This window comes from Cotesia glomerata, linkage group LG7 (genome assembly GCF_020080835.1).
Source record: "Cotesia glomerata isolate CgM1 linkage group LG7, MPM_Cglom_v2.3, whole genome shotgun sequence".
Taxonomy (NCBI): Eukaryota; Metazoa; Arthropoda; class Insecta; order Hymenoptera; family Braconidae; genus Cotesia; species Cotesia glomerata.
The window spans coordinates 10123424-10148105 of NC_058164.1; the positions used below are offsets into that span (position 1 = coordinate 10123424).

At 28.6% G+C, this 24682-nt stretch overlaps 5 protein-coding genes and 1 long non-coding RNA gene across 7 annotated transcripts; 2 read left to right on the forward strand and 4 right to left on the reverse strand.

The window, feature by feature from the left end:
* Positions 1–1734: 1734 nt before the first annotated feature.
* Positions 1735–7990, reverse strand: LOC123269276. Its single transcript, XR_006510370.1, has 3 exons — positions 7901–7990; positions 6340–6341; positions 1735–1748 (listed from the first exon to the last, which is right to left on the reverse strand). It is a non-coding gene; the product is annotated as an uncharacterized LOC123269276 (long non-coding RNA).
* A 996-nt stretch (positions 7991–8986) lies between these two features.
* LOC123268800 (gamma-glutamyl hydrolase-like) lies at positions 8987–12400 on the reverse strand. Its single transcript, XM_044734156.1, has 8 exons — positions 12111–12400; positions 11911–12034; positions 10282–10332; positions 10129–10203; positions 9885–10042; positions 9704–9810; positions 9364–9595; positions 8987–9303 (listed from the first exon to the last, which is right to left on the reverse strand). The coding sequence occupies exons 1-8, from the start codon at positions 12229–12231 to the stop codon at positions 9173–9175; spliced, it is 999 nt and encodes a 332-aa protein (XP_044590091.1). The 5' UTR covers positions 12232–12400; the 3' UTR covers positions 8987–9172.
* Positions 12401–14227: 1827 nt separating this feature from the next.
* LOC123268801 (NHP2-like protein 1) lies at positions 14228–15098 on the forward strand. The gene is made up of 2 exons (XM_044734158.1): positions 14228–14403; positions 14614–15098. The coding sequence occupies exons 1-2, from the start codon at positions 14401–14403 to the stop codon at positions 14992–14994; spliced, it is 384 nt and encodes a 127-aa protein (XP_044590093.1). The 5' UTR covers positions 14228–14400; the 3' UTR covers positions 14995–15098.
* A 481-nt stretch (positions 15099–15579) lies between these two features.
* LOC123268799 (chitobiosyldiphosphodolichol beta-mannosyltransferase) lies at positions 15580–18201 on the reverse strand. Its single transcript, XM_044734155.1, has 6 exons — positions 17809–18201; positions 17188–17530; positions 16791–17041; positions 16530–16703; positions 16242–16356; positions 15580–16169 (listed from the first exon to the last, which is right to left on the reverse strand). Exons 1-6 carry the CDS (start codon positions 18089–18091, stop codon positions 15959–15961), a joined length of 1377 nt encoding a protein of 458 aa, XP_044590090.1. The 5' UTR covers positions 18092–18201; the 3' UTR covers positions 15580–15958.
* A 356-nt stretch (positions 18202–18557) lies between these two features.
* Positions 18558–22397, forward strand: LOC123269028 (ATPase family AAA domain-containing protein 5). Of its 2 annotated transcripts, XM_044734520.1 has the most exons (4): positions 18559–19626; positions 19732–19866; positions 20091–21565; positions 21648–22397. In XM_044734520.1, exons 1-4 carry the CDS (start codon positions 18720–18722, stop codon positions 22380–22382), a joined length of 3252 nt encoding a protein of 1083 aa, XP_044590455.1. In that variant the 5' UTR covers positions 18559–18719; the 3' UTR covers positions 22383–22397. The 2 variants fall into 2 exon arrangements, with proteins under 2 accessions (XP_044590454.1, XP_044590455.1); XM_044734519.1 differs by having other exon boundaries at positions 18558–19866.
* A 119-nt stretch (positions 22398–22516) lies between these two features.
* On the reverse strand, positions 22517–24605 carry LOC123268824 (eukaryotic translation initiation factor 3 subunit L). The gene is made up of 3 exons (XM_044734219.1): positions 24449–24605; positions 22904–24364; positions 22517–22819 (listed from the first exon to the last, which is right to left on the reverse strand). The coding sequence occupies exons 1-3, from the start codon at positions 24470–24472 to the stop codon at positions 22685–22687; spliced, it is 1620 nt and encodes a 539-aa protein (XP_044590154.1). The 5' UTR covers positions 24473–24605; the 3' UTR covers positions 22517–22684.
* Between the last annotated feature and the right edge of the window lie 77 nt (positions 24606–24682).

A 24682-nucleotide genomic window follows, 5' to 3' on the forward strand; every position in this document is an offset into this window, starting at 1 on the left:
TAGCCCTCTTCTCTTTCTCATATTCATTGCTGACCTGGAGGAGTACTTGAGAGAACAGGGATGTGAAGGCACTAATATTGATGGCCTTTTAGACATCATCCTCTTATTATATACAGATGACCTTGTCATTATTGCCTCCTCACCTACGGATCTGCAAAAGAAAATCGAACACCTCAAAAAGTACTGTGATAATAATCACCTGAGCGTCAATATAGACAAAACTAAAATCCTGATTTGTAGAAGAGGTAGCAGGCTGCCAGTAATGAAGCAGTTTCTTTATGGAGATAAGGAAATTGCTATTGTGGACTCCTAAGAATATCTCGGTATTAAAATCGCATCTTCAGGTTTTAGTAGAACGACAGCCACGGCTGCAATCAATAAAGCCAAGCTGGCCTTCAATGCTGTGCACGCTACGCTCATCCAAGCTAAAACAGACTCTTTTGAGTGTATCAACAAGCTATTTGATAGTATCGTCACTTCCACTCTTTTATATGCCTCACCCATCTGGGCAGTTAGATACCTGGATATAATTGAACAAGTTCAAACCGAGTTCTTCAAAAGAATTTTTGGCTTGCCTAGAAACACCGATGGAGCTGTCCTAAGAATTGAACTTGGCAAGCTGCCTCTATCATTTCAAGTTATCTCTGCTACGTGGAATTGGATTATCAAAATCCTTGATATGGAAGATGACAGGTACCCCAAAGTATGTCTTCAGCGTCTCATGACACTTAAAAGCTACTGCAGAAGCGACAAGCACAACTGGTTATGTCTTGTTCTCAATATAATCAATAAAATTGCCCCTGAATTGGAACAATCTCTGGTAAAACTAGAACCGGATAGCTGGAAAGCATTCAAGCAGTACTTTCTTACAAAATACAAAAGGTACCTGCACCAAGAAGACCTGAGAAGAGCCACCAATGCTCATCACCTTCAACTACAACTTCCAAGACCAGCTGATGGCGTAAGATCTGAATTCTTAAATAAAAGAATTTCCTTTCATGTCCTTAAAGTTATATACGTGACTGAATAAAGTAGTCAGTACTTGTCTCGGATAGCTTAACTGGTAGAGCCCTTGGCGCGTAACCGAGAGATCTGGGTTCGATTCCCAGTCTGGGCTGTCTGATTATTTTTTCAATTACGGAAAAATTCCCACTGAGTAGGTCCCCCCTTTCCCCTATCCGTTCTTTCCCAACTCCCTTAAAAAAAAAAAAAAAAATTTGCTTTAATATGGCTTATTATACTCTCACTTGGTCTTTAACCAATCTTTCTATAAATTTCATACAGGGCAGTTGTGGTCCCATTTGCAACACCGAGCAGCTTGATTCCCTTGAAAACTTATTTTTTAATTGCCCAATCTACGAGCCCTATCGAAAATTTTATTTGAGCTCTCTCGGAGTAGCGTCTGAACAACAATGGAGTTTCCTGATAAACTGTGACTCAAAATCAATGAAGAATAATTTCTATTTTTTACAACAATGTTGCAAATTAAGAGCATTTTGTTTAAATGAGTAACTTACTTCAACTTTGTATTCTGATGTGCTTTTACCATGCTATGGCTTTTTTCTATGTCTTATATATTAACTTTTATATGATTTTATTTTTATATTTATTTATATATTATTTTTATATTCACTGGTGCAATTACGTCTAATTCTATGTTTTGTACTTAATTACTATTGTATGAAAAATCTAACCTGATTTTTATAGACTTGTACATGTCTGTGGAAACAATAAATGAATCTATCTATCTAAATAAAAAATCTGTCTTAAAAAAATATTTATTGGAATGGTTTATCAAACAAATTTTTTTCTCAAAAACGAGTATTCAATTCGTGTAGAGAATTTATTACAGTTTCTAAAATCATCTTTTAATTTGTTGTGCGATAATGACACTGAGAGCAAAAATTTCTTTTGAAAAATATGGACATTCTTGTGACAAGAAATTAATTTGTCTGAAATTTTTAATTTTATTTCTTAGCTGAAGAAATTAAAATTTTTCTCAGAATAACTTTTTTCTTGGAAAAAAGTTACTGCCAGAACAATTTTGATTTCTTCAGTCAAAAAATAAAATTGTTAAAAATGTCCAACAATTAATTTCTTGTCACAAGAATGTCCATATTTTTCAAAAGAAATTTTTTCTCTCAATGTTATTACTGAAATATTAGTGTTTGAGTATTTTATTGTGCAACTAACATTTTTTCACAGAAAATCTTGAAAGTTTTTCTACCCCGAAATTTATTTCGTCTTTAATTAATGAATTCAGTTTCAAGTAAATTAAGTGATGCATTGAATTGATGTTAGTAATTTTTAATTTTTAACAAATTTTGTACTAATTTATGTAAAACTCAGCTGTGATGTAATTACTTTTAAATTTTTCGATCGAAATTTTAAAATTGATAATTAATCTATTAATCTCTATTGAACGTTAAATTCTCCTTTAGTCGTGCTATTTTTACATTAATACTGCACTGGTATAATCTTTATAGGTTGAATATAGTGTATTGCGGCGATTCCTTATATTACGTGACCGATAAAAGGTCAAAACATTCGTCATAAAAAAAAATTTATCTACTTTGTCACCTTTGTTTATTCTTTTAAATATCGTTTCAAGTTTGACCGAGATTAGACTTATAAGTCTGCTATAGCAAGTCTCGTGTTATTAAAGTTTTTAAGTAAGAAATTTTATAACTGATCTTCAGAATTGATTGATATTAATTATAAAATAAAGAATAACCTAGTATTTTCATAATAACTTGTAAGCCACTTGACCAATTGATCTGAAAATTTAATCAGCTCTAGATCTCGATGAGCTTTTTCAAATGCTGCAAAATTGTATAAATCGGTCAATATGTTCAGGAGGCGATCAAAAATGTAGTTGAACCTAGTTATATTAAGCTAATTAGAAAATTATTAAATATACGACTAAAAATGTACGTTTTGACAGACTAAGAAATTTTTTGAATCCCAAGAATTTTTTGTTTGCATTTATAAATAATTTAATGAAATAATGTTAAAAATTCTTTAATATTTTTACTTATTTATGATTTTACACTTGTTCAAAAATTTTTCTTCAGACTAGAAGACGAAATATCCCATGAATTTTTGATTAATAAAAAATTGAAAGTAGAATGAGTTGCAAAGTTATTTTGCAGAAAATATATTAAACTAGTTTAAATATTTTCGTTTTGTTTTTAATATGAGGACTAATAGTTTTTAATTAAATTTTGATGCTCGATTCATTTCTATATAATTAAGAGAAAAAGGAAAATTTTTTTCTCCGACGTATTTATGTGATAAAATAAGTTTTTTAAACTAGATCTAGTATCATTAGAAAGATCATGACCTGAACTTGTGCCTTTTCATATATTTTTTAGGAATAGTTAATTTATTGTGATAAGTTTTCGAAGTAATAGTTATAAATAGATTCGAATTTCGCGATAAACATAATTTGTTTATTTATTTATTTTATTTTCTGCATGTGAATGTGGTTATGTATCAAAAATAAATTTGTTCCGTCATATTTTCCATTAAATTATTTGTAATTGATCCTGTCATAGCACTATTATTTTTCAAATTTATTTCAAAAGTCCCCAAACTATGTAAGGTAAAAGCCCCAATAGATGATCACGTACCAGTATATGATCACTCCATGTATTGGTATATCTATATTCACAAATATAGGTATACAAATACATGGAGTGATCATATACTGGTACATGATCATCTATTGGGGCTTTTACCTTATAGTGTGATTAGAAATATAAAAAAAGTTTGGAAAATCCAAAAGTGCACGACTCATAATGCTCATTTACTTATAAAAAAAACATAAGTTGTTCAAAATTAGTTGCCGAAAAAACAGCTGTACTAGGAAGGTAATGCACAGGCGCCCCTGGTGGAATAAATGTATATAATATGTGTAGATATATCACCATCCATGTAAATTTTACATGGATATATATAGATATACAGTCTTCTGGCTTTTTTATTTTGTTACTTGTACATGAATGACACTGAATTACCTAACCATTCGCATTCGGTGACCTACAATTCTCCTAAAGAATTAAAAAAAAAAATTTAATTTAATTGATGTATTTTTTCGTAAGTTATAGTGTTTTCAGAGTTTCATACTTGACAGACAGGAAAATTTTTTGACCTATTTTGATATTTTTTTCCGTTTTTAGTGCACTAAATTAATTTTTGAAAAGTGTCAAATTAATCTCCATTAAATTATCTTCACAATAGTATGCAAAATATCTTGATTTCGTGAACTAACAAGACTATAATAATGAAAATAGTTGCCGAAATGAGGCGAAAAAAATTTTTCGATCGTAAAGCACTCTGATGATTCGCATCATGAGTCGTGCAAAAATCATGAAGTAAAAGTTTTCTTATTCATAATCCGTAAATCTCGGCAATTGCATAGTGACTGTAGGTTGCTTAAAAAAACTCAACGCAGTTAATCAGTGAATTTTTATACTCTTGATTTAAATCATTAATTAGCAACGAGATTCCTACTAACAGAAACTTATCTGCAATGGAAGTGGCCAAAAACCGCAATCATGTTGCTATGTCAAAATAGCTGAATATATTATTCATCAAACTATAATTATCACAAACGACAAAAAATTATTGCACGTCTCATAAGCGAAGCGTTGCTCTACTCTCGACATGTCAAAAAAAGCAGTTTTCTCGAAACTGAAATTGATTTTTTTTTAGCTTATATCGCACTTATAAGATAATATGAGCGCACATATCAAGTCAAATAATTTGTCAGACACATAAAATATATTTCAATAACAATTTTTTGTTTAACATAGTTAATAATAACATTAAAAATAATCTTTCCTGGACGTCCGTGTGTCTGTGGTTATGGATCCGTGTATGTGACAGGGAAATTGGTCGATAAATTATCGTACCGGAATAATTTTTTTTTATCTTCTAAAGCAACAAACGGCGAACTTTCTCAATTAATATGAGCGTTTAATTCACTATCGTTTAAGTATTATTTATAAAAAATTAAGTTACGACTGTGTATTTGTATATCTATATGGGTCATTCCACCAAATAAGAACATTTTTACGGGGCGACCCTCGCGGATTATGTTTAAAATTTATGGACTTGTTCTTTATAATAAGAAATAATAAGAGGAAAATTTTTTTATTAAAATCCACGAAAAATCTTATCTTATGGGAAAAATTCTCAGCTTTTGAATGAAAATATCCATTTTATCATAAACACATCAGAAGACCCTTTAAAATCCAATTAAAGTGGAAAAATCGATTTTTCTCGGTGTGCGGTGCAAGGTACATCTAATTTGACTTTTTTTTCTGAAAGATCAGAGTTTTTTACACAAAATATATGGTTTTCACGATGTGCATATTTTTTGTACAATCACAATTAAATTAAACGTTATATGCGCTAAGTTTTATACGATTATTCGGGATAGTAAAATAATTTTCTGTTAAATATTTAAAATTTCAAACTGCTCGTTAAAAAATTGAGTCTATACGATGCAGATGGCGCTCACAACTACGATTCCATTTTCTTATTTAGGATGTAATTTTCCAAAATTTGCGAGAAATACTGATTGGATTATGGAAACTCAACCAATTTATAAAAATTTATTGAATAAATTGGTTTGTAATAATCTAACGGAATCGTGCTTCTTCAGAAGTTGTAATAGATGTCCAAACAATGAAGAAATCATTAATTACTTTCATGCATTGTTTAAAGAATCTGATGTAAATGAAATCGAATATAAAATGTGGACATCAACCGATCGATGTGCCATTGTTGCTATATATACATACATACATACATATATATATATATATATATATATATATATATATATATATATATACTAGCGGTTTCCCGCCCGCTTCGCTGGGCGAATTGAAAAGGAAATAAATTAAATTTTATGTTTTATTTTTATCTATTTTTTTTCATATTTTCTATATCTCAAATTTCTTTTCTATATCTCATGTGTTTAGAAAATGCAATGCTTTTAATCTGTTACATTTTCGCAATCCCGTAATGAGAACAATTCATCGATTATGTGATCAGCAAAAATAAAATGTATGTAAAATTCTTAGTCCGTTGACTGAATAGCTATATGTAATGTTAAATTTTGGAAACGTTACAATGACTTTTTTGCCGCTGCCAAAGAGACGATTGTTGTAAGAAAATATCACTATTAAGTAAGAAAAATATTTAAATCCGTTGACCTTGGAGGCCATCCCGGTATTTGCCTGTTTCTCTTCAGATTCTATCAAATTTTATATTTGTAGGAACTGTATTTAAAGAATATGAATTTTTTGACAATTATCATTCCCGCACTTCTATGTGGGGGAGGAATTTCGTAAGAACCTATTCGAGATGATTTTTACATTATAAATAAAAGATTTTAACAAAACTTCGAGTCTATAAAAACTATCGATTGGAAATGAGAAATTTTCATTGTTAACGCCCCCACCATCCCTTTTAGGGTAAGAATTCGAGAAAATCCATTCTCAGCTGAACTTGACATCGTACACGAAGATTCCTACCAAATTTAGAATCTGCAGGAATTACAGTTTGGAAATTAAAATTTTAGATTTTAACACCCACCCCCGCAATCCCTATCGGAAGTAGAATTTTTTGGAATCCGTTTTGAGATGATCTCATGACAAATTAAAGATTCCTACCTAATTTCAAGTTTGTAGAAGTTACAGTTTGGAAATGGAAATTTGATATTCTAACACCCACCCCCGCAATCCCTGTCGGAAGTATAATTTATTGAAATCCGTTTTGAGATGATCTCTACATGACAAATAAAAGATTCCTACCAAATTTACGCCTTATAGAAGCTATATTTTGGAAATTAAGATTTTTTTTTTGTCAACACCCACCCCCGCAATCCTTATTGGGGGTGATTCGTCGTAAAATCCGCTCTTAGATTATTTCTACATCACATAGAAGATTCTTACCAAATTTGGAGTCTATAAGAGCTATAGCTTGGAAATTAAAAATTTTAATTGTTAACATCCACCCCCGCAAACTCCTGTAAGGTATCTTAAAATTCGTTCATATATTATTTCTACATCTCTTAGAAAAAATTCCTACCTAATTGGAGTCTGTAGGAGCTATAGCTTGAAAATTAAAAATTTTCATCGTTAATACCCACCCCCGCAATCCGTATTGGTAGTAGGCTGTCATTAAATCCACTCTTGAATCATTTTTACATCACATAGAGCAGATTCTTACCAAATTTGGAGCCTATAGGAGCTACAGCTCGGAAATTTAAAATTTTCATTGTTAAGACCCACCCCTGCACTCCTCTGTGAAGTAGGATATCGTAAAATTCGTTCATAAATTATTTTTACATCACTTACAAAAAATTCATACAAAATTAGGAGTCTGTAGGAGCTAGAAGTCGAAAATTTTTAATTTTCATTGTTAACGTCCACCCCCGCAATCCATATTGGGAGTAGATTGTCATAAAATCCACTCTTAGATCATTTCTACCTCGCATATAGCAGATATTTATCAAATTTAGAGATTGTAGGCCCTATAGCGTGGAAATTTAAAATTTTCATTGTTAAGACCCACCCCCGCATTCCTCTGTGGAGTGGGATATCGTAAAATTCGTTCATAAATTATTTTTACATCACTTACACAAAATTCATACAAAATTAGGAGTCTGTAGGAGCTAGAAGACGGAAATTTTTAATTTTCATTGTTAACGTCCACCCCCGCAATCCATATTGGTAGTAGATTGTCGTAAAATCCGCTCTTAGATCATTTCTACATCACATATAGGAGATTCCTACCAAATTTGAAGTCGATAGGAGCTATAGGTTAAAAATGGGAATTTTCTATTGTTAACGCCCCCGCAACCCCCCTTGTGACCCATATATACATTTTATTATAGTATTTTTAATCATCACCTTAGAATTATGGCGCCACTAAACGATAGCAGAGTTTTCTGTTTTTTATTATTTTGTGTTTAGTATTTTATTTTAATCAATTTTTTTGTGAAAAATGAGATTATGAGGCATGCACTTTTGGATTTTCCAAACTTTTTTTTCGTCTCTTCGATCAACTGTTCAGAATTTTTCAATTCAAAATATAGAAATAAACAAATAATAATTCGCATTTTCTTCATAAATATTTTTAGCTCTGATTAAACTATTTTCAAATTTGTATTCCAATAATTTCTTCTCCATGAGCTTTTAATAAATTTATTTGAATTGACTTATGTCTCAAAATAAATTATTTGATGTCAGATTTATTATTGACTTAGTCAGTTTTAAAACTCGTTTTCAAGACAGTAAATTCAATACTTCTACAAACACGTGCTTTGGTATAAAGTTTTGCTGTGCGGTAACAGTCGCGGCACGTGAAACGATCTTACTACTTTTTCATCAAACGATTCGAACAGAACTTCTGGTACGCAACTTAGTATTTGGGCGTGAAGCGGGATGCAATGAATAAAATTAATCGATTAACAGAACGTGGTTATTTCTAGAAAATTAATTTTCACATGATTTACAATCACATAAGTTTCCAAGATACCCTACAAAACCTAAATTTTTTTAGAAATAGTTTAGAAACTATTTAAAAAAAAAAATTTTATTTTAGAATTAATTAACTTTTTTTTTTCTTTTTTTTCCAATTAATTTGGGTATATTTTTAATTTTATTAATTTGAGACGTATATTATCTTAAATGAGTAGAATATTATATAAAAAAAATTTTGGGGATATAAATTTGTTCAAATTATACAAAAATGTAACACTGCACCTGGACTAAAACTTCCCTGGTTAAGAATACTGATTGAAAAGAATTGATAAGCAGTCACTCCATGCAAACTGTATATATATATATATATATATATATATATATATATATATATATATATATATATATATATATATATATATATATATATATATATATATATATATATATATACAAACAAAAGAATTGAAATTATAAAAAGCTACTCCTTGATCGAACGATTTATTTTTTTTTAACAATAAATTATTGCTTTCTTTCCACAAAATTCATAAGCATAATGTTAGATACATTTTCTTAATTCAAAAATAAAAAAAAAAGATTCAATCAAAAACTATATTAACTATAGTATATTAAACTGATGATTTCTTCTTTTTTGATTGATTTTGAACTTGCTAGTTATCGTTGAACAAATAACACTGCTCAAATGATGATCTAGTTGGGCCTGTATATGTTATAGGATAATTATAAATTAAAGTTGAACTTTCTTCTTCCTTTGATACAAAGGTATGAAAATTTTTGCGAGCTGTAAATTAAAAATTTAATAATTAAAAAATAAAGAAAGATCAATTATCTACTTTTATACCTTCGTCGACGAAGAAATTTGCAAAGTATTGGCCAACTTTGATGGCGTTTTTACTGTGAGGTATTCCCCTTAATCGAGTTGCCCACTCAAAACTATTTTTCTCTGGATGAAACTGCGTAGCGTAGAATGGCATATTGAAATGCTCCATTGTTGAAATATACCTTAACCCATTATCGTCATAGTTCACGCTCAATACATGGTAAGTGTTTGACAGGTTGACCTCTTTAAGCTTCTAGTATAAAACATAAACAATCTCAATTCTGACTTAATTAATTTTCATTTTAATTATGTTAAGTACGATAATTGATATTTATTTGTGTGTCTATTTAATTGAACTCACTTTCTTTGTCACACAAAGTTTATGAAAATTTGCCGTTACTGATTGATTATTTAAAATATCAATAATATTTTTAGGTGCATGCTTGAATAATTTACTTTCATTAAAATCTAGAAATAAAGAACTTATAGAAGTTTATTATTTAGAAAAATATATGTGGTAAATGATAATTCAATGACATTACTGTTTGTGAAGTTTAAGGGTAAAGCTACATTATTTCCTCCTGTACATTCAACACGAACATCAACGTCACCTGCGGCAACATACGTCATTGCTTCAAAGCCTAAACAAGTTCCCCAGAGTGGAATATAATCACCTTGTTCATTCCTACGTGTTGCAATCCTGCATAGTTTATAAATAATTATATCATATCTAATTAGTTTTTATCAGATCTAATCAACATTTTCCAAATTCCAAATATTTATTACCTATAAATTATCCCTACAGTGTCGAAAAAGCCATTTCTCGTAGTGAAATTAGTCGAACCTCCAGGAAAAAGAACTCTAAAAAATTTTTATAAATTATAACAAATTCCATTGACGCATAATATTATTAATTACAATGATTAGTAAAATTCTTACCCATTTACTTTGCTCATAATATCTTCATAGTATGACTCATGTCTTCCAAGTCTGAAAAAAATTAAATGATAAAATTATTTAGAAACATCTTTTTGTTAGGAATTTACTTGATGCTTCGCGTTACACGAACCGAAAGAAATCATAATTTAGAATATTTCTTTTCGGCTTATTTAGTAACACAATATTTAGAAAATTATTATTTAAAGAAAGAATTACTGAACTATTGAAGTATTGAAGTATTGAAACCACGCCGATCTCCGCCAATCTGGTCAAAATCGGTTGATTCGTTCGAGAGATATCGTGAACGAAAGAAAACCGTAAAAAGTGTTTTTTCGGAGTTACTCCGAAATTTCTAGTTTGACCAATTAAACCTTAAGAATTCTTTATGAGACTTAAAAACTGCGTAGAATGCCGCCAACCGCGTAAAAATCGGTTCATTCATTCAAAAGTTATTGCGGTTTGAAAGTATATATTGATATATATTGAAAGTACATATAGTATTAAGTTAAAAAAAGTTCTATAATTTTATAAAAAGTTGGAACATAATACAATAAGTTGAAGTATTAACGAAACGTTTCATCATTTTTGTAATTGTTTAGATTTGCGGCTCCACTTATTGACCATTAAAAACCCATCATTAAATTTATTTTGAACTATAACATATATCTCTTCTTAAAATTTATCAAAAACAGAACAATTTGGAAAAAAATTTTTTAAAATTGTAACAAATAATTCATAAATGACGAAAGGATCAATTTTCTTAATCAAACTCATTTCATTATTTCCCAACTTGTTCATTCAATTGATTTATAATAATAATAATAATAATGTACGATATAGATACCAAGAAAAAAGTTATTGATTATTTATCAACTAAAAAAATAGTAATGATCATCAATATGTTTCTCACACCAGTAATATCATTTTCAATTATTAATATCATTTTTAAGTAATTAAAAACGTAATTAATCTAGAATTGTTTTATTACCATTAACTAAAATATAGTCATAAATTAAAATATTAGCAATAAACAGTCATCTCCGCTTTACACATTAACAACTATTAGTAACTTCATATTAAATATTACTGGCTGTTGAAAACTCTCAACAAGCTTCATGGCATCTATACTTGTCTCACTTCGTGAAGACAAGTACTTATGATTTTTTTTTGTTTAGTTTTTACAAATTATATTTTATATTATACCAAAATGTAATAATTTATAAGAATTACACGGTAGAAAGAAAAAAGGAAAAATTACATTATAAATAGTAATAAGTGTCGCTTAAAATTTAAAACTCGAGAAATTGCAGTTCTAAATAACATTTTCTAAATTCAAACTTTGAATGTTAATTTTCACAGCTTCAAATTTAATATTTACATTTTGCATTGTAATTCTTACAAAATCTGTAAAAATTACAATCTGAAACTGTAATTTTTCTAGTTTTTTATGTGAAGAAATATTCCCTTATTCTTTTTTCCGTGAGAGTATTATATAATTAGTAATTACCTAATATTTATAAAACCATCTTGTTAAATTTCTGTACTATAACAAGTAACCCTGTTACTGGCTTTAACAGCTGTTGGTTTTATTCAAATGAAATAAATAAATAAATAAATAATTAAATTTACCTTATCGGCACAACACGAGCTCCAGCACTCTCAATATACTTAACATAGGATGCTGCGATGTAACTGCTGTACGCATTGTTATAAACATGTCGTAAATGATAACTTGCTTCTTGCGCCAGTATACCTATAATTATTAATTTTTATTATTAATCATTACAGGCTCTAACGAAAAAAAATTACTACTAATTAATTTAATTTACCTATTATTGGACGATCGTTGTAACCAAGAGGTGATCGGGCTGTAATGAGATAGTGAGATTGGATGAGTTGGGTGAAATAAATAACTATGATTTGGATCACTGATGTTCGTAACAGCAACATTATTTACGAATAAAATATTGTAATTCAAATCAATAATTGTGAGGTAAATAAAAATTGTATTTTCACGAGGTTAATATCAAAAGCGGATGTTTCTACTTAAAGCTTTATAAAGTACTTAGTCCCCCTCTATTACAATCAATCTTAAAGAAGTACAGTCATCATTTCAAAAGTCACTAGATAATGATAAGGCCATAAAAAGTTTTTCACTTGTAAAAGAATATTGCGACATGAAATAGGCGATGTTATAGATGAAATAATTTACTGCAACTTAACTAAATTATCGATATGTGTCATTTATGAAAAAAAAAAAAAAAAATCAATTTCTTGAAATAAACTATTTGGGATCATGTACAAAAAAAACGTCTACTATAAATATAAGAACCTTTGATAAAACTTGAAGATAATATTCACTTTTATCAATCAATAGAAATATATTTCAAGTAACGCTCTTTATCGAACATTTTTTTGGAAATTCGATCAAAATTTATGCACGTGTGCACAGTAAAAAATTTTGCGTCAATCCGTCAAAAAATTTTGTGTTAAAAATGTTTGTTAAATATTTAACACTTTTTTGTGTCAATTTAACACTTTTTTGTGTTAATTTAACACAAAAAATGTTAAATTTACATATAAAAGTGTTAAATATTTAACACAACATTTTTTGACGCAATGATGCAAAATTTTTTACTGTGCATAAAATGTACACATTAAAATTTTTAAATTCGAACACGAAAAAAAAATGATTTATATTGATCAATCATCAATTGCTAGAAGGGAATTATTGTAAATAATAATGTTGAAGTAAAAATAATTAATACATAGTGTTTATCATTTAATTATTCAAATTTAAAGTTCTTAAAGAAAAGAAAAAATTCATAACAAATTTAGAAAATTACCTATTAACTTAGTATAATAAGTAATGACAATTGCGTGAACATATTTTTGGAAATTTATTCACTGGTGGGACACTTTATTCGCTGAACTATTTTTCAATATCTTTATGACCTGTGTATAATGTAGTTTGTGATTTCAACGTGTAGATAAAAGTTTTATGACCACGAGTAAAATACACTTACTAAGGTAATAGGTGTTATTTAATATTTACAATTCAAAGTTATAATTGGAATTTAACAGATTAGTATAAATTATTCGAATATTTTAACTGTGAATTTGAGATAAATTAATGTTTTTTAATCAAATAAAAGTACTTTTGTACTTTTTACAATAAAAAGTATTGATTATCTTTTTAAATTAATAATTTAAAAAAAATACTGTGAAAAATAATTTGCATTTGGAATAAATTTGTGAAAATAAAAAATTATTGAATCCGGTAAGCATCCCGAAATTTAAATGAATATTTTATTTATAAATATTAAGTAATTTTTTCGAAATTATAAAAAAAGGTATGATAATTTATTTTCAAAATATTCTATTATTGATTCATTTTATATTTTAAAAAGAAAATAAATTATTCTCATCCTAATTTTTGAAAAAATTTTAGAAAACAACTTTTTTTCAATATCATAATTTAAAAAATAGAGCAAACTTACAATGGCTTCAAAAAAATATGTGTAAAATAATATCTAAAAAATAAAATTTTAATAATTTCATGAGAAAACACTTTAAATAAATTTTTTGTTTAATAACTTATTTTTTATAGCGCAATAAATATAATTGATCAATTAAATAAATAATTAACAAAAATTTTCTATTTCCAGTGTCATTTAATATTACCAGTTGTTGAAGATAAGTTTTCTTCTGATTTATCTTGATTTGTAAATGACATGTTAAGAATAAACCTGAACGTTAAGTGTATAAATTCAAATCGTTAGACGTCATAACATAAAACAATTGTTAAGTAATTTAAAAAAAATTTCATCAAGTGGGAGGGATAGCTCAATCGATAGATCGATTTCAGAGTCGATCATGGCGACCGCCATCTTGGCTTTTTCAACGCGCGCATACAGTGAATGCCGGCAGCTCGGCAACACTATAGATATACACTCGATAGTACCGGCGCAAGTAATTTAATTATTCTTGCAAAAGAGCTCTACTCACATCAACGTTTTTGTAATAAATCATATTCCTTCTCAACTCCTCAGTGAAGCGCAAAACGCCGAGAGGTTGCAATTTTAATTGTGAAGACAACTGGATTTAGAAAAAAATAAAATGGTACGTATTTTATATTTTGTAATTATTTAAAACTTGATATTTTTTATTTTTTAGAAAATTTGATTAAAGTGAGGTTAGAGTTGTAGCACGTGGCGCGAACTCTCATGCTAAAAATAAATAATAACCGTTATTGTTGCAAATATACAATTAATATTAATTAGTTTTACCTATTGTTTTAATTATTAATGAAATTTTTTATTTTTTAATTAGGCAAACGAAGTTAACCCAAAAGCATACCCATTGGCTGATGCCACATTGACTGCAAAAATTTTGAATCTGGTTCAACAAGCAATGAATTACAAACAGTTGAGAAAAGGAGCTAATGAGGCAACAAAAACGCTTAATCGAGGATTGTCTGAATTTATCGTGATGGCAGCAGATGCTGAACCACTAGAAATTTTACTCCATTTACCGCTGCTTTGCGAAGACAAAAATGTCCCTTATGTTTTTGTGAGGAGTAAGGAATCATTGGGCCGAGCTTGTGGGGTATCTCGTCCTGTTGTTGCGTGTTCAGTAACTGTTAATGAAGGATCTCAACTTAAACCACAAATCCAAGCCATTCAGCAAGAAATTGAACGTCTTTTGGTTTAAATTATGGTACCTGATATTATTTATCTATTTTTTCATTCACATAAAATGCTTTTTTTTTGTAAAATTATCCATTAATAAAATTTATAACAAAAGTAAAAATAAAAAACTGATTAAAGTTATTTAAGGTAAAAAAACAAAAAAAAAATTAAACGTGTGTCATCAATCATCTATTAATTATGTAGTATAAATAAATATTGTGTTAGCAAACAGAACATAAATAATCAAGAAAAAAAATTACAACACAAAATTAAGGTTCTATAAAAACGCTATCTTTTTTAATTTATAAACATTACTACTCAATATATATTTTAATTTTTACACAAATTGAATTATATTATCCTAAGCTTTTTTATAACTCGCTGAATACAAAATTTTTTCCACATAAAATACTAAAACGATTTTTGCGCAGACTTGCAAATGATTGAATTTAATTTTATAATAATTATACTTTTTGATGAAATGTATAAAATTAAAATGTGAAAATTTGTAATAACATACAAGCTATTTAACTTATCTTGATTTACAAATAATAATGTGAGAATTTATGAACATTATTTAACTTAAGCAGAGATGAATCCAATCAGTAAACTCTAAAAATATCATTATCAACTTATAATATATTATAATATACTTATAATATATTTTGAACAAAATGCACGAATAACTGGATATTAACAGAAAGCGCAGTTAAATATTTTACTCCACTCACTCTGAATTAAAATTTATATTAAAATTGTATTTTTTAACATTTAAAATTTAGCGTGTAGTTTTCTTTCCATATAGATAAGAAACTAAATAAGTTTTTAACAAAACTATTTTATAGTATGAATTTATAATAATGAGGAATTTTTTACAATAAGATATTAAAGAGTAGTATTATTCATAAATATAAAAAAAAAATAAACGAGATTTTTATAGTATCGGTCCTGCAAAATTTAGCAATATTAAATCAACACTGAATCAATCAATCAAAGCAAGGTAACGCTACATCTCTCCAATTACCAGCCCATCGAAGATTTTGAAAATTTTCCAATTCCTGGCGAAACTTTTTAATTTTTTCTATTTGCTGTTGATTATTTGGAAAATTGAAGAACCATGTTTTTAATTGACTTGACAATTCTTGATCATTTGAAAATACTAAACTGTTCTCTTCATGTCTTACCAGCTCATCAAGACTGTAATGGATCAAAATCAATATTTACGATTAATTAAATTAATCAAAATGATTATTATTAGTTTGAACTTACCAATTAAAATTTAACGCGCAAACGGGTAATCCACATCCAAACATATCGACAACTTTCATTGGTAAATCTAATCCACTTGTTGATGTGTGGAGACATATTCCTAAATCTGCACTTGCTGAAAAATTGTTTTAATATTTAAATTATTAATTTTATGAATGTCAATCAAATAGTAATAATAATAATAATTTACGATTGAAATGACTATGACTATAAAAAAATTGTTTTCAACCACAAAACCCGATCGTAGTACTCGAAATATAACATTAAAATTTATTTCTGTAATCATACCTAATAATTTAGGATAATCTTCGTTTGATAACCAAGGTGTGATAATTTTAACATGTTTCCATTGTTTAAACTTTATAATAGCTGTCCAAAAATCCTTCAAAGGACCTTTACCAGTGATTGCACAAATTAAATTTGGTAGCCTAGAATTTTCATTGCAGCAGGCCAATTCATACTCTAATAATAAATGTACGTAAAAAATATGAAAAAAAGAAATTTCTGTAAGATTATAATTCAATAAAATTGAAATAAAAAATGAAATACCTTTTAAAGCAGTAAACAACACCGAAAAATCTTCGTCTTCAGTCCAACTTGTACTAGATACAATTAATGCTGGTCGCTGTTTTCTCAGTTGAATTTCTCTATTAGCTAAACATTCTGTTAATGCAGACGAGCCTTCTTCACCATTTCTAAACTCTTCATAAGTTTTACTTAATCTAATTAACAAGGAATGTTTTTCAGATAAATCGATTGGCTTAAATGCCAACGGTGGCCTGTCATACAATACTATAGCTCTGAAAAACAATTTTAGTCATATGATTCAAGTTTAGTTATCTTAAACATAAAGTAAAGGCATTGATATTACATCGTATACACATAAAAAATAACAGTAACTAATAATGCCTTTACTTTATAGGAAAAAAAAATCATAAAATAATACTCTATACTCCATCTGGAATTTAAATCATTTTTCATAGCATTGGTAACGCAAAAATTTTTATCAGCTCGTTTACCAAAAAACGATTCAATAAACATTGTTATTTTTACAAGTAGATGTTCTCTTCCAATTGTTAAAGCCATTATCGAGTAAGCATAATTATGCCAATCTATTATAAACTGTATTTGAAAAATACGGCAATAACACCAACAGATTGGTATTGTTGGAATAGCAGGAGGATTTTGTACCATTAAATAACTTGATTGAATTTTGGTAAATAATATCCTCGCCAAATGGACTGATTGCCATAATGTTTTTATAATATATGATAATAATCTCGGAATTTCTGAAATAAAAATTCAAATCAATATTATTTAGATACAATGAAATAATTAATTATTTCAACATTGAAAAAACAAGTATCGAAGATTATAAAAATTATAATAAACAAATTATATAAAAAAGATAAAAATTTTTAAATTATGTTTGAAAGCGTTTTGATAAATTTTATTGCATATTTAATTTTTCATTAATTTATTCCAAATTTTTAAATCCTTCAATACTTGTTATTTTAATTTTCATTAATTATTACTAAGAAAGAAAATTTATGAAAAATCAACGTACGATTATTCCATTCTGGTACATCTGTTAAATAATGAATATTAATATTAGGACTATTTTTTAATTCTTCTAATGGTTCAGAACCAGAATATCCTACAATATCAACGAAATACCCTTCATTCATAAATGATAAGGCATGGTATTGCATTCGTGGACTACGTCCAATATCACCCAATACAACAATACACACTCGTTTTTTATCACAAGTCTTTATTCGACTCCATATTGTCCATAATAACCAAGAAATTAATATTATCAATGAGCTACTAAATATTAACAAAATCATATTTTATATAATTTACCGGTGAATATTTTTTTATATTAATATACATAAGTCAATCACTAAAATAATACTTGTTTACAATATTCGACTAAGATTTCCAATGTACGATTTGTCATCTAACATAGAAAAATGTATATGTGTGACCTTTTCTATACGTGTTAAAAATATATTTACGCGGGAAAATGAATAATTCAAATAAATCTGTTACATTATATTTTTTCAGATTAATTTAATCAATTATCATTTTGGAAATGAATATTTAAGTAAATTGTTTTATATTTACAGGGAATTATTTTAAAAAACAATTTATTTTAATTATTTATTGTTAAATTAAAAAATAAACTAAACATATGTTGATTGAAATGGTGGCACTTAAATCGCTCTACTCGGTTTACTTCGGCTATAATCGAAAATGATCGAGTGTGTGTATGTGTTCTCTCCCGTCATTTAATTTCGCGCCAAAATCATGTCCGTTAGGTTAGGTTCAGTCCGGTTATATTATTACGTGACCATTAGTTTACACTTTACTTAATGTATTTTAATAAATTTTTACATCTATTAAACATCACAAATTAAATAAAAGTTATGTGAATAGATACTTTTAGAGTTGTGTAATAAATTGAAAAATAAAATGATGAAAAATTTAACTCATTATTTTACAGATAATGTAAAATCTATTGAGGACTCAGTTATTGCAAAATCTGATGAGGTTATTAGTGTTGAAAAAATAGCAAACGGTAATGAGCACATTGTTAAAATGAACATTAATGGAAAAAAACGTGAACGAGTTAAAATAAAAATATCGCAATCTAACAATAGAGGTAAAATTTGTAATATTATTAACAATAAAAACGATCTTATTGATAAAACTCCGAGCCCGCACACAAAATTGTCTAATAAAAAAATAATCTCGTGTGATGATACTCCCAAGCGTTCAAACTCTAGCTACAATATTAATAATAATTGTGAGACTAATGATCAAAAAGTTGATTTAGATACTACAGATGAGTGCATATTTGATGTCGATGTTGAAAAAAAGTTCAACAATAAAACAAATAAAATAGAGAGCCGTCAGGATAATTCAACAACAGCTGAACAAATTAATGGAAGGGAAGAACCAAATGCATTTCATGTTTTAATGACTCGCAATAAACCTGGGAAAATTATATGTACGAAAAAGTCAACGGACGAAGGAGAAGAGGATCAGCTTGAAATTAAAAATAGTCAGGAATTGAAAAGTAAATTGAAGAAAAATAAAGAGAAACTAATAACTTTAGCCGATAAAAAAGGGTATACCAAAAGAAAATTACGTGAAAAAGAAGAGGAGGAAATAATTGAAAAACAAGTAGAAAATCGTATTAAAATGTTCAAGGGAAATAGTAGCAACAATATTGATGGTAGTAATATCATTACTCCAAAACAAACTCCTCGTGGTTTGTATAATTATTTTAGTACTATAACACCTGAAGAACGAGAACGAGCCAAGTCTAAAATGGTTGTAGAGGCTGAAATACACGATGGTCAAATATCATCATCAAGTAAGCAATCTACAAAATCTACATCTAATATTAATAATAAAAAAAATAAGTCAAAAGTTAGAAAAATTTTAGCATCAATTGATGATATTCAAGTTCTTAATTCAGAGTCTTCTTCGCCAAGTGTTAGTCCTACGACTGAAGAATCAAAATCATCAAACGAATCATCTCCATCACATAAAAAAAAACGTAAATGGTCGATGCGAATTAATCTTCAATCACCGGAAATCCAAGATGAAACAGGTAAATTATATAATTTATAATGATCATTATTTTATAATGAATATATATGTTGAATTTTATGATGATTTTTATAAGCGAGAGTCTCCTAAATTTTTTATAAAATTTAGTCGATGGCGATGAATAATCACACTTTGATCTCTGAATTTTTCAACATTTTCATGCTCATAATTATTTTTCTTTATCTATAACTATTATTCTGAAATAATATTTTTTTTTTGTCTTAGGCAGAGATTCTGGAAGTGAAATTAAAAACCAATCCCAAGGTAGTCATATCAAGCAAAAAAAAAATAAACATAAAGATAAAAAGAAAAACAAATCAGATAAAGGAGAATCAACAGAAGACTCTCATGAAGAAGATGAAATTAACAACGTTGAAGATAAAAATGCCTGCACAAATAATCAAACTTTAATAGACAATGATATATTACCAGATGAAAAATTGGGTCTTGATGATTCTGAGATAGAAGTAATTGAAACAAAAATATTAAAAAGACCCTCTAATGAAAAACTTGCTCCATTATTTGTCAAACGATCAAAGCTTGACCCTGATGTTATTGCAGCTCGTCGTTCATTTTTACATTCAAGATCACCAGAAAATGAAAAAAAAAAATCTGAACGAAAAGTCATTGTATCTGGAATACCAATGCTGCCATTTCCATCCGCCTCTCATATAACTCAACTTAATGTCGAAGATAGAATACATGAGGTACCTTGTTCTTTGAAATACCAAGTAAAAGAAGCTACAAATTATACTCCAACATTTGATCTCAATAATTTCTTATCGATCATTAATTTAAATGACTCAGTTCAAGATCAAAAATTAATTAAAGATGAAACAAAGTCAGATGCAGAAGAAATTTTGAAAGAAATTGAAGAAAGGTGTTCTGACACTCGGGAAATGTGGACTAAAATTAACTTAGTATCAAGCAAACAAAAAAATGAAGTAATTCCAAAAAAACGAGGACGTAAATCTAAATCTGCGGATAAAGAATCACCTGCAAAAAAAATAGAAGATAATGTTGAAGTTTATACATGGACCGAAAAATACAAGCCTATATGTGCTAAAGAAATTGTTGGCAATGAAGAAGCTGCTGCTAAATTACGAGATTGGTTAAGTTCATGGCAATCACCAACTGAAAAAGATGATTATAGCAGCAGTGAAGAATTTTATTCATCAGATAATAGTCATCCTGGTGGTTTAAATTGTAGTCAAGTTGCTGTTCTTTTAGGCCCTCATGGCAGTGGTAAAACTGCCAGTGTTTACGCAATCGCCAAGGAACTGGGTTACAATGTTTTAGAAGTTAATGCTTCCAGTAAACGTCCAGGACGAAAAATTTTAAAAGATTTAGAAGAAGCAACTAAATCACACCATGTTAAAAAGTCTGATGGAAAAATATTATTCCAAGCTTCTGCAAATAATGATAAGAAAACTATGCAAAATTCTCTTATTTTATTTGAAGATGTTGATATTATATTTGATGAAGATGATGGTTTTATATCAGCTACTTATCAACTTGCTGCTAATACTAAAAGACCAATTGTTATGACGTGTAGAGATTCATGTTCGCATTTAAGTCGAATGGCTCCGCAACAGTTACGAATTTGTTATCAAACAACTTATGGTTCACGAGTTTCAGCATTATTAGAATTAATAACGTTAGCTGAATCTGGAACTCGTTTGCCTCAATCCTGTTTAAATGTAAGAATAATTTATCTAATCTAACAATATTATTTATAATTACACCAGCAATACTTATTCTTATTTTTTTTTATTTTTTCAGAAACTCATCGCGATTGGTGACTTGCGGAAAGCATTACTACAATTGCAATATATATTAATATCAGGAATACCACAATCATCGCTGCTACCAAGTGATTTCCATAAAACTTTATGGCAAGATATGCGTAATTATTTGTACAAGCCAGTAGCTAAATTGGATAAAAAACAAACAAAGAAAAAAAATTTACAAAATGTCAATGGATCAAATTTAGACATTATGGATAATTTGGCTGATGACTTAGATGCAATATCTTTAGTATCATCTCTAGTTGATATTGATGATCACATTTTAAATATATCTGAGTTGAAGTATGAACCTAGTTTATCTCTTGAAGAAACAATGGATTCGTATTCAAGCAATGATGTTCGTAGTATAGAAATCGGCAAATGGTTAAGACATCGAGTTATGAATAAATATACTACAGATACGAGTGAAATTGATACTAAACTAGTACGGCAGCTATCATTAAAAAAAGAATTAAATACAGGAATTAATACGGCACTATCTCAAATTTCAATTAATAACTTGGATTCACGGAGTGTTTCAATTGATTATTTACCAGCTATCCGTACTATATGTCGATCAGAAGAGATCAAGTCATCAAATAACACAAAAAGAAGATTTTTTCATTATTTACAAAACTTTCGATTACCATATGGTCAAATTAAACCTAATATTTTACAAGCGGCGTGCAAAGCAATGCAAGAAAAAAATGAAAAACCACTACAAAGATAGTGTATTATTTTACTTGATTTTTTGTATTGATTCTTTTTTAATGTTTAATAAATGTGTATATTCTTACTTATTTTTATTGTATTATGTTAATATGTTTGATAAAATTAATCAAACATGTATTTAAATAAATTCGATTTACTATTTTTATTTAAATTGAGTTTTTATTTTTTCCAATTACTTGTATAATTACAGAAATATTATTGTAAGTATAGAAAAATTTAAAAAGAAAATTAATTGTCAAAAACAATCATATATTAAACGATGTCGAATTATAAATGATTTAATATTGCATAATTGGATTATTAGATTTTAATATGATGCAATTTCCTGTTTAATTCTTCAAACTTCAATATTTTACGGATAAAGAAGTCTCCATAGCGATGAGCAACTTTAGTATCCGCAATGTGGATCATATCATGATCAATGTAGAAGTCGAGCTAAAAAAAAAAAAATAATAAGTATTACAAATTATTTACGTGATATAAATTAAAATAATAATTATTATTAGAAATATTTCTCACCTCCGAGCCAGATTGGAACTTGCCATCTAATCCTGATGCACCTTTAGTCCAAACAATATTCTTCATTTTATGCTTGAAGCACAACAAATGAATAGTTAAAGCAGCAACTTCTTTGTCCAGATCCCAGTTTTCGTCAGTGCTTGAGCTATTTGATCTGTACATAAATGTAGCCAATTTACTCAACGGCAAAGTTGTATATAATTTCAAGTATGATCGGATAGTGGGTAACATCTTTTGTTGAATAACTTCATCCATAAAAACTTGAGTTTGATGTTTAATAGCATCCTTGGTATAATCTTCTCTCGTGCTGTCAGGACTTGGTGGTGTTGAAGAAAAGAATTTAGGACAAGCAAACAGGAAGCAAGATTCAAATTCAACAATGTCTCCGTACTGCATTTTGTACATCTTTTCATGGTAATTACGTTCACGAAGTGCTTGTTGTAAGCCCTCATCAATGCATTGAGGATGAAGAACCAGACATATGGCTAATAGATGATACATTTGCTCCGTTTGCTTATTAATTTGGTCATTTTGATAACTTCTTGCTGTAAATAATTGCTTCGTGCGTTGAATGTAGAGCAAAATTCCAGAAAAAGTTCTTATAGCATCAGCATATCTTCTCATCATCATGTAAGCAAAACCGACGTAGTAGGCTGTTGAAATCTGGCATCCAGGAACATGAGAATAAGCACTCTTCTTGTAAATCTCAACATTTTCTAGGACCTTAATGGCTTGGTAGTAATCTCCTAGCAAAGAATGAACTCTCAATAAACCAATGAGAGCAAAATATCCAAGCATTTTGTACAAAGAATGCTTTCCAAATGGTCCGGCAACGGAATCTGGATCTCCACCGCTTGCGTAAATTTCCAGCTGGCTTTTGATCTTGGATTTATCAACCAAATAATGTAAAACATTCAAAACACAGAGAATATCCCATACCTTGTTATGGTTGTTCAAGTTTTCAATTTCTTCGGGTGTTTTATTAGTCAAGTTAGCTCGGTAATGCGAAAATGATTGGAACTGATAAACGAATTCATCAATAAGTTCCCAAAGCCACTGGTCAGGTAACTCCAATTGGACCGGCTCATCTGGATTCAAAATGTAATTAAATAAATCGCAGTAGTTATAAAATGAACCGAACCGTTGCTCCAAAGTCGGTCCTTGCATCCGTGCATAAATGTGACGGTAATAAAGCTCTTTATATAAAATCAAAAATACAGTATCATTTTCAACAATATGAGCAATTTCGGACTCATCTGGCCACGATTGTTTTTCAAATAATTGCTCGCTTATTTTTGGAAATGTATTCTCGTAGATATTTTGAATCTCAAATATCATTCCTTCGTTGATACAATTCCGGAAATAAATGAGAAACTTCCTCACGACTTCGGGAACTTGACGGAATCTTTCATAAGAATCCGTGTGGACGTCTGGTGGCCCATAATCATCATATGTATCATACTGTAAATTTATTAAATATTATTTTCAAGAAAATAATAACCAAATTTTCATGCAATTAATATTTATCTAGTCATTTATATTTACCTGGTCACTGTATTCGTCGTACATTGTTATTTTTTTTCTATAATATTATTTTAACTGATTGATATCCGGTACTACTACCACACGACTTGAGGCATTGACGAATAAAGTAAGGTTACTTTCGACTAAATGGCGTCGGAATTTCTTTAGAATAACTGGTTGGCGCCAGTGTAGAATTTATAAATTTTTTTTTTTACTCCAACTAAGATTCTATTCAGTAAAACAAATCACTTCGGG